The sequence below is a fragment of the Sminthopsis crassicaudata genome, chromosome 1 (assembly GCF_048593235.1).
Source record: "Sminthopsis crassicaudata isolate SCR6 chromosome 1, ASM4859323v1, whole genome shotgun sequence".
NCBI classification, from domain to species: domain Eukaryota; kingdom Metazoa; phylum Chordata; class Mammalia; order Dasyuromorphia; family Dasyuridae; genus Sminthopsis; species Sminthopsis crassicaudata.
Window position 1 is genome coordinate 471,256,922 of NC_133617.1, and position 16,461 is coordinate 471,273,382.

General features: G+C 33.9%; 1 protein-coding gene across 1 annotated transcript in view; it reads left to right on the forward strand.

Annotated features, from left to right (window-relative positions):
- MOSMO (modulator of smoothened) overlaps window positions 1-16,461 on the forward strand; it is a 65,257-nt gene that overhangs the window by 43,447 nt on the left and 5,349 nt on the right. The window contains exon 2 of the mRNA XM_074281016.1: window positions 16,125-16,337. Coding sequence (XP_074137117.1) covers window positions 16,125-16,337 — 213 coding nt within the window. The remainder of the gene's footprint in view (window positions 1-16,124; window positions 16,338-16,461) is intronic.

A 16,461-nucleotide genomic window follows, 5' to 3' on the forward strand; every position in this document is an offset into this window, starting at 1 on the left:
ATCAAAAAGCAAAAAAAGGTGAAGAGTAGAATAGAATGTATTATACTTCAGCAAAATCCAAAAAAGGAAGAATAGCAATCATGATGTCAGACAAGGTAATATCACTAATGGATAATAGATGTAAAAACCACGGGAGCAAAGAAGTTAACTGCCTTATATTAAAAAATTCTTTATCACAACCAGGTTGGATTTATATAGGAATAAATATAGCAAATAATACTAATCATGAAAAACTTACATAAATAGAAACAAAAATCCTTCAGCATAATATAGCTCTTACACTTAAAACCCTAAAAAGCATAGAAAGAAAATGACCATTCCTCAAAAATGAATAAAAAGTATATTTAAGAACAAGAAAAGGTTTATTTTATAATGGAGAATTAATAGAACCTTCTCCAGTAAAGATAGCTATGGAGTCCTGTTACCACTGCTACTTAATGTAGAATTATAAATGCTAGCGATAGCAGTAAGATAGAAAAAAAAAATTTGAGAGAACAAGCATAGGTACAAAGAAGACAAAATTATTTATTTGTTTATTTTTGGTGAGGCAATTGGGTTAAGTAACTTGACCAAGGTCACACAGCTAGGAAGTGTTAAGCGTCTGAGGCCAGATTTCAATTCAGGTCCTCTTGCCTCCAGTGTTGGTGCTGTATCCACTGAGCCATCCTGCTGCCCCCAAAATTATTTTTTTATAGACATAGTGCTTTGCTTAGAGAAATCCATCAATATTTTTTTAAAAATGAAAATAATAGTAACCCTGAACAGTAAACTGAAATTTAATAAAATCAGAAATAAGTCCACAGAAAGCACCCTATCTTTAGACTACTAACAAAATCGAGGAGAAAGAGGCAAAAGAAAATTTCATTTAAAGTAACTACCAAATATCTGAATTTAATTGACTTAGAGTTGATGGGATGCTTCCTGTATATGAGGACAGCAAGTAGGAGGGTATATCTAGATTGTAGAGGACATGAAGGCTAGTAAAGAAGAAGAAACCTGGAAAGGAGGAGGCCAGGTTGTGAATGACAGGAAACTACTATTTATTGAATAGGTAGTTAACATGGTTAGCCTTGTACTTTAAGAAAACCACTTAGGCATCTAACCTGTGGTTGATTGGAGTAGAAGCAACTTTGGCAGAGAGACCAGGCAATTGCAATAGTCCAGATGATAGGGGGCAGCTAGGTGGCGCAGTGCACCAGCCCTGAATTCAGGAGGACCCAAGTTCAAATCTGGTTTCAGACACTTAACACCTCCTAGCTGTGTGACCCTGGGCAAGTCACTTAACCCCAGCCTCAGGGGAAAAAAAATTAGTCCAGATGATGTGACTTTAAACTAGGGTAGTAGTTGTATGAGTAAAGAGAAGAGGACTCGAGTACCAGAGATGATATGAAAATATAAATGACAACTTAGCAATAGATTGGATGTGTAGACTGAATTAAACAAGAGATTATGGATGATACCAAGTAGTAAACCTAGGTAACCAGAAAGGTACTCATGCCCTTGACTACTAGTAATGAGAAAGTTGGGATGTGGGGAGAGTATGGGGGACAAAGATAATAAGTTCTTGTTTTGTTAGACATGTTGAGTTTGAGATCCTTATAGGACATGTAGTTCAAGGTGTTCAAGAGGCAGTTGGTGATAAGAAGGTTAGAGCTCAGGAGAGAGATCAGGGTTGTAAGATCTGGGAATTACCTGTATTGGGGAGATAATATCCACATCCATGGGATCTTACAAGACTACCAAATGATAGAAGAAAAAGAGAAGAGAGCCTAGGACAAGGCCATTGCATGTAGGTTAGGATTGGAAATGTATGGCAGCTTGTATCTACCACATGTGTCTGCATTGTTCTTATATCACCAATTTTGATTCCTCACAGGTTGCAATATTCCAAGTTTTACAACCATGACGTGTCACCAAAATAATAATTTATTTTTTAAAAGATAGCCTTTTTGAATCAAATTAATACATCTAACATAAGAAGGAGGAAAAATCTTCATCCCAAGTATATTTAAGATTCTAACATCCAAGATATATTAGGGGTGTGTGTGTGTGTGTGTAAGTTAGAGAATGTAATCATACAGTTATAAAAAGAGCAATTACAAACTCTTAATAACAATATAAATAATTGATCCAGATTACTAATTTTTTTTAAAAAATTTATTTATTTATTTTACAAAGCATATGCATGGGTAATTTTCCAACATTGACCTTTACAAAACCTTTTGTTCCAAATTTTCCCCTCCTTCCTCCCACCCCCTCCCCTAGTTGGCAGGTAGTCCAGGACATGTTAAATATGTTGAAATACATGTTAAATCCAATCAGATCACTAATTTAAGAGAAATCCAAAATAAAACATTTCTGACATTTCACAGCAAAGCTGACAAAAGATAGAAATTGGAGAGGCTTCAGAAAGACAAATTCATTAATTTGCTATAAGTTGAACTGCAAATCAGTCTAATCATTCTAAAAATCATTGATGTTAGGAAGAACATGGTTAATTGGGAAAAAAATCTTAACAAGAAGTTTCTCTGTTAATGGTTTAATTGTCAAGACATATAAAGAAACAAAGAGGATTCTTATTAATTCAAGAATGATTGAACAAATTATGGCATGTGAAAGTATTTCCATAAGAAATAGCAAAAGGGATGATAACACAGAAACCCAGATTTGTATAACTGATATAGAAAGAATTGAGTAGAACACAGCAATTTATATAATAGCAACATTGTCAAGAAAAGAACTAAGAAAGACTTAAGAATCTGATCAATACAATGACAAATCGTAGTCACAGAAGACCAATAGTATGTTTTCCATCTCAACAGAGATGATGAACTCCAGGTACAGAAAAAGACTTTTGTCCAGTAAGAGGATTTGTTTTTCTTGAATGTTTGAAGAATTAAGAATGAAGAAATAAGAGAATCACTTAAGAATTTTTTTTAAATGTAAAGAAGATATCAGAAAAAATAAGATATAGAAATCATCTTTGGAAATAATGTGTTGACTTTATCTTATACTTGAAAAGCAAACTCTGTAATACAGTGTTAGCTATGTGTGTGAACCTTTCTGTGCTTTGTTTATGAAAATACATTTGTTTTTTGTCAGATTCAGGATAAAAATAATACCCAAAGGGAGCAGCATAAAAGCAGTTATAACTTCCCCTAACAAGGAATCTGAGTTTTTATGCATGTTAAAAATTATATAAGTTTCTTTAAGAAATTCAACTACAAAAATATCTCTGTTTAATGACCCTCTGATTATTAAATTCAAGTTGAACATAAAGCAAAGATATATTTGCTTGTCAGTGACATAGAGAATATCTTGATCAAGAAATAGACTGGAAAAATGAGCAAAGAACAGAAAAATAAAACATTATTATGATTACAGGGAAGATAAAAGCATGATCTGGCAAGACAACAAAGCCAAAAGTGCTATATCTAAAGACAAAAAAATATATGAATTGATCTCAGGTCATTCTTTTGTTTTTACTGTTTTTCACTGTTTATGATTCATTACTGTTCATAGTTTTCCATCATATTCCTCCAGATTGATATCTTTTTTGAACTCCTCAAAAGATATCAATAAAAATATAATAATATTTTTTAAAAATTACTTACATTTCTCAATATCCTCTTCTCTCCCTTCCATTCATTATAAAAAGAAGGCCTGGAAGCAAACTCCCATATTTCGTTTAAATTTATCTTATCCAAGTAGAGTAATATCTCATTACATTCGTGTACCATAGTTTGTTTAACCATGGTACAATAATGGACATTGATTTCATTTCCAGTTATTTCCTCTTGTTTAAAAAAAAAAAGTGCTACTATCAATATTTTTGTATAAATGAGATCTTTCTTTTTAATACTAATTTTCTTGAAGCACATGTTTAGTAGTGAGATCCTTGGTTCAAAAAATCTGACCATTTTAGTCACTTTATATGATTCTAAATTGCTTTCCAGAATGGTTGGATCAATTTACACATCCACTAACAATGAGCTGTATTTCTCCACAACCCTTCCTTAGATATAAAATGAAACCTCAAACTAGGTTTTGATGTCCATTTCTTTATAGTTTTCAGTTCGTAATCTGAAGACAGTTTGTATTCTTTGTCTTTCTGTTGGGGAATTACTTTTGCACTTAAGTATTTGTGTTAGTTCCTATATATCTTGGATATTAGACCCCTTATAAGAAATATTTGCTGCAGAGATTTTTTTTTTCCTACTGGACTGCTTCCCTTAAGTTGCTCTAATTTTCTGTACAAAAATCTCAATTTTCTGTAATTGAAATTATGTATTTTATATTTTTTGATTGCTTCTATCTTTGGCCAAGAAGTTATCCCACACTCACTCCCAGCCACTTCTGTAAAAAGTACTTCATCTGATTACTTTCTAATGCCTTTTTTTTTTTAATGATTGACCTTTAATATTCATTTTGAGCCTGTAGTGTTCTAAAAAGTAATGGTATTCTAAATAGTATTCTTGGCTGCCATCTCAATCTAATAGGAAAATCAAAGGTTTATTGATTAAGGCAGTATCTTAGGCTTTTTAGATTTTTCATGATGTGTGGCTTAGTTTAAAGCAGAAGTGTCAAATTCAAATAAAAATGGACCACTGACAAGTTGTATATAAATTTAGAAAATCACAAATGAACATATCTGTATTTTTACTTACTTTGTGGAATCAATTATATTTTAATCTGGTTTCAGCCCTAGGTGGGCCAGCCTGTATTTTTTGATACCACTGCTGTAAATATCCTGTTAATTCCAAAATGTTATAAATTTTTTTTTAGCTACAAAATAAAACAATGTTATCCATTCCCTCATGTTTAAACTTGGTCTTGTCCAGGTTCAGACGTTTATCCTCTTAGTTTTTCAGGAACTGATCATTTAATCCATATTTAATGGATAGCATTCTATTCCCCTCATTTTGATCATCCCTCCCTTACAACCATTAAATTAACAAGTATTTATCAGTCACCTGCTACGTGACAACACTGTGCCAAGTGCTAGAGACAGATAGATGAAAGAATAAAATAATCCTTACTTACAAGGAGCTTATACTACATATCTAAGTATGTACAGAATAAATACAAAGTATTTAAATACAAAGTAGTTAAATGCAAGATACATTTTCCAAATTCGGTGGCCTTTTCTCAATTTTTATTTTCCTCTACTTCTCTGCAATCTTTGACACTATTGATCACCCTTTTAATTCTTTCTTCTCTCAAAATTTTTAGAACCATTGTTTCCTGCCTAGCAATGCAATCTTTGACACTATTGATCACCCTTTTAATTCTTTCTTCTCTCAAAATTTTTAGAACCATTGTTTCCTGCCTAGCAAACTGTTTCTTCATTATATGATTTAATTATAGCACCCAAATATTTGCATTAAGGAAAGTGAAAAAAGAAATAGGAACATGAGAGGCTGAAAAGAGACCTCTTTTGAATGAAAAAATAAATATTGGAACAAAAAAATTGATTGTATTTTAAACAGCAAAAAGATAATTCCTGTTCATATCTCAAAGTTGAACAGAATGAAGAAATCCAGATTTGCAGTTAAGAACTAATGTTAAGCTTTTGTGTCTACTTTGAAGAATCTTATAATTTGTCTAATAATACAATCAGAATTTTATACTTCTCAGATTCTTTTGCTGGATCCTCATCCATCTTACTTGTGCCATCTTACTTGTAGGTACTTCCCAGGATTTTGTTTGGGGCCCTCTTTTCTTCTCCCTTTGAAGAAACTTCACTTGGAACTATCAGCTTCCATTTATTTAATTATCATCTTTAAACTGATCAAATCTCTCTATCCTGCTTTTATCTTTCAGGTTCAAAACCTTGGCATTATCTCTTTCTCAATCCACAAATCTAATCAATTACTAAATCCTGCCATTCTACTGCCACATTTTTCTCATTAGACCCATTGTTTCATTTATACAGCCACTACTTTAGTTCAGGTCCTCTTCACCTCTTTTTAACTATTGCAATAACCTCTTAATAGGTTTCTCTGGTTCAAGTCTGTTATCAATCCAATCCATCATATTCACTACTCCACTACATTTTGCTGAAGTCCAATCTCACATTTCCAACTACTTTTCAGACATCTCAAATTGTCTTACAGTAGATATTTTAAACTGAATATGTCCAAAACAGAACTCATCTATCCTACTAAATACTTCTTCATCCTTTGTTACTTCTAAAGAGTAAAGCTTCTTAAATGGTGGCTCATGACCACACTTGGAGTCAAGTGACTGAATGTAGGGGTTGGAGATTATGATTTATTGTTAAGTGGCTTATATACCTACATTATATACTTATATACCCAGAATCACATAAAAATTTCTCAAGCAAAAGGGTTGAAAGTGGAAGAAGTTTAAGAATCAAGCTCTAGAAGGCATCACCATCCTTCCTGTCTTTCAAGCTCACAGCCTAGGAGTTATCCTTATTACCTCTTACCCCATCTCTTTCCAACATTTCTTCAATATGCACCTTTCTCTCCCCTGATACTTTGACCACCCTGCTGATGGTTCTTACCTCACACTTGGACTGTTACAATATCCTACTGATGAATCTTCCTGTCTCAATTCTTTCCCTACTTTAATCCCATCCTTTATTCAGCTGCCAAAGCGATTTTTCCCGAAACTCATACCCAAATATATCACCACCTTCCCTCAGTTAAATAAAACCCTTTGGGATTTAATTTTAAAAATCTTGTTTGTTGTTCAAAGCCTTTCAGAACTTCCTTCTCAATTTTGTCTTTCCATTCTTCTAACACCTTATTCCCTGAGACATACTCTTTGATCCAGTGATAAAGACTTCCTTCCTGTTCCATGAATAAGGTATTCTTAGCTTGGGGCATTTTCTGTTTTCCATGCCCAGAATGCCCTTCCTCCTTATTTCTACTTAATGGGTTCCTTGGAAATCCCAGCTAAAAATGTCTTTCCCAACCTTTCTTAATTCCAATTTATTCTCTTATGTCCTATTTATTTTGTATATAGCTTGTTTCTGCATATTTGCTTGTTTGTTGTCCCTTCTTCTCACCTCCCCCATTAAATTATGGGCTCTATATGGATCAGACTTGTCTTTTGCCCCTTTTTATGTTCCTAGCACTTAGCACAGTATTTAGCACATAGTAGGTACTTAATTTTTTGTTTGAGAAATGGACAAGAAGTATCATATAGAAGTTAATGCACCTTGAAGGGAGAGGATTCTGAGGAGGAGATGAAAAGAGCAGTGCAAAGGCACAGAGAAATAAGAAAGTTGGGTTACGTTTATAAGGAAAATAGAAAAGGCCAATTTGTCTAGATCTTAGAGGCAGTGAAGTTGGAGAATAATATTTGATGTGATTAGAAAGAAAGCTTGGAAGCAGGTTTTAAAGGCCTTTAAAATCTTAAGAAATGTTTTATCTCAAAGTCACCAGGACTGTAGGCTTTGATTGAGTAGCATAGTGACATGGTGAAGTCTGCCCTTAAGTAAAATTATTTTGGGAGTGTTGAACATGATGGACTGAATTGATAAGAGACTTGAGCCAGAGAGACCAATTAAGAGATTGTTGCAATAATTTAGAGAGATGAGGAAGACCTGAACTAAGGTGGAGAGAATAGGTCTGATGAGAAGAATGAGGCAATAGAATGGTAGGATTTGGCAACTGACTAGATTTGTGGAGGGAGGAAGGAGTAGAGGATAATGCCGAAGTTTTGAAGAATCCAAGAGGCTAGAGAGATGATGGTGCCTTCACAAGAAGTGGGAAAGTTTGGAGGAGGATAGGACTTGAGGTGAAAGATGAGTTTAGTTTTAGATATAATAAATTTGAGATGTCTCTAGAGGGTGCAGTTTGAAATATTTAATAGAAAATTGATGATACGTTACTAAATGTCAGTAGAGAGACTAAGGTTGATCATATAGATCTGTAAAGTCATCTGCCTGACTTTACGTAACATGATATTTATGCCCCTAGAAGATGATGAGGTAACTGAGAGTGTTTATAGCAAGAGAAGGGATCTGAGGGCCTTGAACCAAGCCTTGGAGAACACTACAGAGGAGACTGAGGAGCAGTCAAATAGGAGAAGGGCAGCAAAGAATAGTAGTTCTATCTCAGGCTGTGGATAGGCAGTAGACCTGTATTCACTGACATCGAGAACTCACAAACTCCCTGTATCACTGCAGTTTTCCCTCTCCCATTGCCTTTTTGGAGGTTGTAGATTTTGAAACCTGCCTATTACTGAGTAGTAATCCAGAGTCACACAGCTGAAATGTATCAGAGGCAGAACTTGCACCAAGATCTTCTAGCTAGGTCTCTTCAGAGGTCATTGTTAACCACAAATAGTATCACAAGTCCATGAGATAAGCATTGCAACTGGATGTGTGAGAGAAAGAGAAAGGCACATGCACATGGATACTCCTTAGCAGTACAGGGAAAATCTTGAGTATTTAAATTATAGGGGAAAAGGGAAGTATTAGATAAAGGGGAAAAAATTAATCTTTTCCTGAAGTGGGGGAGAAAGATGTTGGCAAAAGCAGCAGTCTTTTCCCTTAGGAACTGGTAGACCATGAAGATAAGATGGTCTGTTTATCAACAAGGTCCCAACTACACAAAATAGTTTCTCAATCTGATGAAGATTGAATGACATCTGTCTTAATTCCCAAGGACACACAGAGAGATATAAGCAGCAAATTATTTCAACTGGGGGAAGGGAGCATTTCATCCATGACAAATTCAGGACCTCCAGCAATATTCTAGGTTCAGGATGTCTGAAAAATATGGCAATTCAAGAGGACAAATTTAGGGAATCCCTTAACGCTATGCTGTCTCTCTACTTAGGTTAAGCAAGAAATTATAAGAGAGAAAACTTAGCTAGTCAATGTCTCTATATTAGCAATCTGGTAAAATTTCTAAAATCTGGTACCTATATATAAAAGGAAATTTCTAAACTATCAGGGAATTTATCTTTTCCATTCTATTCCTATCATGGTGATCCCTTGTCTGTATCCCTACACATACCTAATCAAAGAAAGAAGGCTTTTCAAATGGGAGGAGTTAGTTGGCTGCCAAATTTCTATAATTCAGGGATCTTTCTCTGAAGAAGGTTCCCTTTTCAAACACATCTCTTCAATTAAACTGTCCCAGACGCCTAAAGTGTCACTCATTCCTTTATTTTGAAGCAATGTCCCTTGAATTAAATACATATACTTTCTGGAGAAGACAACATATTAAGCCATTATCAGTCACTAATAGCATTGAAATCAATGAGCCTTTCCCTTTTGAGCAATCAGATATCTGAGAGCAGTTTTGGATTGAGAGAGAGAGTTGTGGACAACGAAGTGGCACAGTAGATAAAACATTGGTCCTGGAGTCAGGAGGACCTGAGTTCAAATGTGAGCTCAGACTGTTGACACTTTCTAGCTGTGTAATCCTAGGCAAGTCTTTTAACCCTGATTGCCTCAGCAAAGAGAAAGTGAGAGTTGGAGAGCATGAGGAGGCTGTGCTAGAGAACCCTGGAAAGCATAAGAGAATTGGTCACATAGAGAAGAGGGAAGGGGACAAGAAAGAGAACTGTAGGTTAAAAGCTGGTTACTAAAAGGATTTGTTAATACAATCAGTTTCTTAATTATGCAAAGGATTGGCCTTGTAAGGGAGACTTGGTTCCATGGTCAGACTTGAGGGTAATTATTTCACATGATTTCTAAATACTCATTTAAAAATTGTTATATGTTATGTGCCTTTCTTAAAGATAATTTTTTTTTTAAATTTCAGTATCCATTACTCTGTTGCTCAGTTTTGACATGAGGTGATGTGACATGGTTTCTAATTGTTTTAAGTGTAGAATATAGACAAGTTTCATGTATAACAGTTTAAGTTTTGTTTCAAGACTTCTGCAAAGTATTTATCATAATAATGATAAATGAAGAAGCCATAGGTAGGAATTTAATGCTTGGAATCACTGCTTGTTTTTTCTTTTGTGTATTATATCATGCAAGAGGCAGCTAGATGGTGCAATAGAGCACTGGTCCTAAAATCAGTAGGACCTGAGTTCAAATCCAGCCTCAGGCATTAAAAATTTAGTAGCTGTCTAACTCTTAACCTCAGTTTCCTTGGAAAAGAAAAAAAGAAAGAGAATGTTGAGAGGAACTTAACAGCATATTGTATCATGCAGGTGAGATTCCAAGAGGAAAGAAAAAAAGGGGTTGTGTTCTAAGGTTTGGTTTCCTTCTATTCCATACAGCTCTTTTCTTTGGTAGGGTTGGTTACCTAGGAAACAGCTGCAGGATACACATACGACAGATTGGGTTTAAAAGAATTTGGAATTGTATAGGCTACTTCAAGTAGCAGATAAAGCTTGTTGGATGTAATATTAGTTGAATGACTGAGTATCTGTTTAATTAGGGTGCTGCAAGAAACCACACAGAATGACATGTTCTAAAGGAGAGCCCATTTAATGCAGTGTGATTTTTAAATTTAGCTTGTTTTCCATTCACTTCACTTCACCAAGAATTTATTAAGTCCTTCCCATGGGCCCAATGCTGTGGGAAACTCTTAGAGAGTAGGGGAGATAAAAGGAGAAGTAGAAGATGGATGATTCAGTACCTATTCCAGTGTTTGCAATCTCGTGAAGGTTAAGCCTCATAAGCTTAGAATAACTAAAGAAGATAACATAAAACAAAATAGAGTATAATCAATTACAAAATTGTATAGCATGGCCTATATGCAGGAATTTAAGAGAAAGAACAAGTCAGGTAATTGTTCTGAGGAAGATGGGTTGTCTACCGATGGACTTTTGTTCTTTTAAGTACTTAAATATAACAGAATACTCAGATATTCCATTCAATTCAACAGATATTTATTGAATACCTATTGTTTGTAATATATGTTAAAAACCTGTGTGTATGGCATAATTTATGGAACAGTACATGTGACTATAATTTAACAAGTACCAAGAAGTTAATAATGTGATAGTGATAGTGAAATGCACAATGCAATATAAATATGAACACTTCCCAGTTCTGCCTTCACATCCTTGGCCTTTAGTTTCTTAACCAGTAAAATAAAGGATTTGATCTGAGTTATCTATATCTATCATCCAGTTCTGTGATTCCAAGCTACAAATTGAGTTGTTCTAAGGCAACACTCATGAAATAATGTTAACAAACCATCTGCTTTCACCAGATATAAAATGTGTCTTAAGAGGTTCTTTTTTTCATTGAAATTGATAGATTTTACTAATTGTCATAATAAATATACAGTATATAACAAACAATAAATACTTGGAGATTCATTTTACTAGATACTTTACATTTTCTTCTTACTAATTAACATTAGGTTCCTTTCCTTCAAAATGCAGATGTTGAATGTTTAATCTTGATCTTTAGAAATCAAATTCAGTATACACAGAGGCACTGCTGTTCCATGAGAGACAAAAAAATTCTTTTACTTAGTTTGTTGAAGGTATGTCTATAATTTTCATTAAGAACTTTTCCCCAAATGTGTACATAATGCTTTATATTAGATTTAATTCTAGCCAAAAAAAGGAAGGCAAAGTAAGTCAGTTTTCAATGACATATACAAGGAAAGGTAAATTAGACTAGAGCAATAATATATCCTTCATTAGAGAAAAGGAGAAATGTTTCATATACTTTTATCTACACTATGTGCTTTCAGAAATATGTTTGAGAAGTGAGAGTATATTTGATTTGTGACATGCAGAATGAATTATTCTATGGAAAAATCTTCAAAATAAAATCTGTAGGCAATTACAAATAGAAACTTTTTTCTATCAGATTAAATTCTCCAAACTAAGCATGTATGGCTTTTTCAAGCAGTATTTGTATGGATTTAAGGCCTTTACTATTCTCATCGCCCTCTTTTGGACACTCTCCCAAGCTTATCAAATCTTTTAAACTATGGCACCCTTAACTGAACACAATATTCCAGATAATACCTGACAAGGACAAAGAAGAGTAGAACTATCACCTCCCTATTCCTGGAAGTTATGTCTCTCTTACTATAAGACTCAGGAGTGTGTAGTCTTGTTTAATACAACACAAGATTTTTTTTTTTGGGGGGGGTCATATCACTTTTGGTTCAAAATGAGCTTGGAGCTGATTAAAATTTCTACACCTATTCAAAAACAGCTGCTTACTGTGCTTTTGCTCATCTTATATTTGTGAAATTGCTTGTTTTTATAATCAGTGTGAGACTTTGCTTTTACAAACCTTATTGGATGTTAGCCTAGTGCTCAAGCCTATCATCTTTTGATCCTGGTTCTGTCATCCACTGTATTAACTAACTCTTCTAACTTTCTGTCATTTGTAAATTTGATAAGAATAGTTTCCCTTTGTATCTTCAGAATGTCATTCATAAGCATCTCTCATCCTCCTTTGTAGAATCCTACCTATCTATTGACTTTCTCAGAATTCCAAATGCATGTCAGACTATGCTAAGATTTTCTTGCCTTCTCTATTATTGCAAATTCTAGGATGTAGTGATCACTAGAATTTTTCCTTGTTGGTTCTTTCACCTTCTGAAGGATGAAATTATTACTAAGGTAAATCTGGAAACTATTAGCAACTTTGTTTTGGGCATAGAGAAAGTTCTAGAAGAATTATGAATACTTGAAGACCAATAACACTTTATCACACCTCTAAGCAAGATTTGTGGTCTGTTTCCTAAATTTCTCCTATTTCAAAATGTCCTTCTGTCCAGGTGGTAGAGTATATTTCAGTGACAAAATTATTTTTATTTCACATTCAAGTATTCTCTGTCATCCTTATTTTCTCTGGTTCTCGAATTTTTTATAGGAATATGCTTCCTTCATGTATACTATCTCACCTCTACTATCCTTTACCTACCCAATTTCATCAGAATAAGGTTTACACATTCAGAACCATGGCCTAGTCATGAGCTTCATCCCACCAAGTCTCAGTGAAAATTAGTATATCAAATTTGCCTCCTTGTGTTAGGACTTCTAGTACCTATTATTTTTCACCTAAACTCAGGACATTTGTGTGTAAACTTTTGAAGCCATGGATTTTGCTGCCAACCTTTTTTTTTTTTCTCCTAAAGATTTTTGAGTATTTTGATCACTATTATTTCTTCTTTGTGGCAGCTTTGTATAATATCTAACTTGGGAGTTATACATGAGCAATGTTTTCCCTCCTTCATCTTTTTAGTATAAAATGCTTTTGATTAAATAATCAAATCAGCTGTAATCAGTTCTTCAGACTATATTCTGCTGTTGTATTTGGTGAATTTTTTTAAAATATGATACTTTATAAGAGTCTTTTCTATGGTCTTTTTTCACAGCCTTTCATATAACAATCTGCTTTCATATATAGAATAGTGACTACAGAAGTTAACTTGTTGTTTGAGGCCTTCCTTTGCTCAGTGGTCAGGAGAACAGTTTCCTGTTCTGAGCTTTTCAGTACTACTGTGAAGGTCTTCTTTATTTTCAAAAAGTACAAGAAAATGCTTTGTCATCATAAGTTAACAGTTTTGTAGGAGTCTTTCCCCTTCATGTTTTCACTTCAAGAAAATGTTGAGAGTAGGGGGAATGATGGCAGGAGAATAATTTAAGGACAGTTATATGTTCATTGTTGTCTTTTCTCCTGTGGTTTTCCATTTTGTTTCAAATAATTATCACAAGATTTTAAAGATTATTAGAGTTTTAGAGGTCCAAGAAAATTTAACTTACTAATTTCACTTTGACATATACTATTCTAAGCCATGGTTAGAATCAGGCATAAGGTTAGCTTGGAAGTCTGCTTACATTCTTTTCCTCTTGTGTATATGTATATCTTAGTCTGAAAAGTCTTGGCTGAAAAAAAAAAATCCTACATTTAAATTCTTTTCTTTCTTCTGTGCAAAGATCACCATATAAACCCAAGTATGGGATCATTTTAGTGCTGTAATGTCTAAATTTAATTTCCCTCTATCTTCTCTGATAATTGTAATTAAAAGAGCTAGGGTCATATGTAGTTAGCACTTGAAAAAAAATTTCCAAGATTCTAGAACCATTTGAGACTATAACCTACTTCTTCCTTCATTTACTCTCAATTTCATTCTTATTTCTAAAAATACTTTACTAGCAAAACCAAGGTGCTAAAACACCCACAATACTGTCACAACCTCCTCCTCCACTGCCAATCCTTCATATATCAGGAGCACACTGAATACACAAATTTTTTTTCTTAGGAAAGTTAATGATAGGCATCTTTATCTTATTGAGTTAAAATATAAATAGGACAAATGAAAATCATTATCTTAGGTCAAGGGGTTCTTTTCTGGAAAGAAATTTTTCCAGTGAAAAAATAACAGGAATCTGTTTTTGTTTTTTTGGTTTTTTTTTTTCTTTTTTTTTTATTTAGAATTTTTTTCCACAGTATATATGCATGAGTAATTTTTTTATAATATTATCCCTTGTATTCATTTTTCCAAATTATCCCCCCCTCCCTCTACACCCTCCCCCCGATGACAGGCAATCCCATACATTTTACATATGTTACAATATAACCCAGATACAATATATGTGTGTAAATACCATTTTCTTGTTGCACATTAAGTATTAGGAATCTGTTGTTTTTAAATAAATTACCCAGGCATTTCTTTTCTTCTTAGGTAACTTTTGTTCCAAGTGTTGTTTGTATAGGAGTAACACTTTCTCCCACAGTTCTTAATGGTGAATGAAGTGTTATTGTTTTTTAAATACATATCAAACCTCTGACCTCTGAGTCTGAGATTCTGTGAGTAAATTCTTAAACTGTACGCAATCTTTTCCTCAAACCTGATCTTTGCAGTTTCTCTTTCTATTAATATCAGTGTGAGTAAATTCTTAAACTGTATGCAATCTTTTCCTCAAACCTGATCTTTGCAGTTTCTCTTTCTATTAATGTCAGTGCCATTCTTCCACTTACCTGAGGTTTAGAATGAGTCATCTTTAAATCATCTTTCCCCTCTTTTAAGTCCCATATCAAAATAGTTGCCAGTTACTTTTGATTCTACTTCCATGAATTCCAGCATAGAACATCTTTTTCATTTATTCCCAATACTCCTAGCCAAGATCCTCATTACATCTCATTTAAACCATTGAAATGTCCCTTTAATCAATCTTTTCTAACTCTTCACTCCTTCACACTGTTTCCATATTAACTTTCATTAATGCATATATTTACTTATAATTTGTCACAAATCCTTGCTGGCTCCTTAATATAGTCCCAGACATCATTCTTATAATCAAGACCCTTTACTTTTTGGCTGCAGTTTGCCTTGCCTTATTGCATTTTTTTTTCTATATATCCTGTGATCTAGCCAAATTTACATTCCATGAACATATCGAAAGTTTTCCCTCTTTCATGGGTGTAGAATGGAATTTTTTGTCTTTCTTCCCTGATGCTGCTTACAACTGAGTACTTGTGTACACCTCTTTTATACATTTATATTTTTTGTGTTGTGGTTATATTTTTAGTTTATTCACATCTTATTTATTAGAATGGAAACGTTAAAGTTCTCCTATTTCTATATCACCTTCATTGTCTTGTATTATTAAATCTTTGTTGAGTAAAGAAGAAATCAGAGTGTTGTATGAAACTATTTTAATGATAAAAAGGAAACAATACTTTCTAATAACCACTAATTGATAAGACTTAAGTATTTTCTTCATATATTTTTCACTGCTAGTTCTGTAGTGGTTTTCTGACAAACCATGCTAGTGACTTTCAGATTGTAGATATAGTATTTTTATTATGTTTTAAGATTGCTGAACTTACAAAATGGAAAACAGTCTCTTCCAGCATATTTGCAGGAGTTTAGTGGGAAAGTTTATATAGTGTCTTAATCCACTTACCTTTAACAATGTAGTTTTTCCTAATATTTAGTCCTTTGTAGAACTTTCATTAGAAAGTATTTACTGCATATGTTAAACAGACCTCACCTGTAGTGGAATTAAATATTCTGGATTGACCTTGTTTCCAGTTTTCCTCAAGCTTAGAGTTTACTTTCTCCAAATAGAATTTTGTGAAGCAGAGTTGCTTTAACCTGTGACTTAACAAATTAGGTATAGCTCAGTTTGTTTTGGGGGGAAGGAAGAAGTACTTCAACAGCCCCATAAATATTTCCCCACATTTTGCTTCTTTCTAGGAGCACTCACTGTGGGCCTTGTACGGCAGTGTCAAACGATCCATGGACGTGACAGGACATGTATCCCTCCCCGGCTTCCCCCTGAATGGGTTACCACGTTATTTTTCATCATCATGGGAATCATTTCATTGACTGTCACATGTGGCTTGCTGGTGGCTTCCCATTGGCGAAGAGAAGCTACAAAATATGCGCGTTGGATAGCATTCACTGGAAGTAAGTAATTTGTGTTTGCCAAACTTATCAGGAAAACAGATATGTTTTTATGAACAAAAATAGAGGCAAGTAGTCTGTCTTTCCTGAAACTCAAAGAACTCAAATGTGTTTGGCATAACCATTA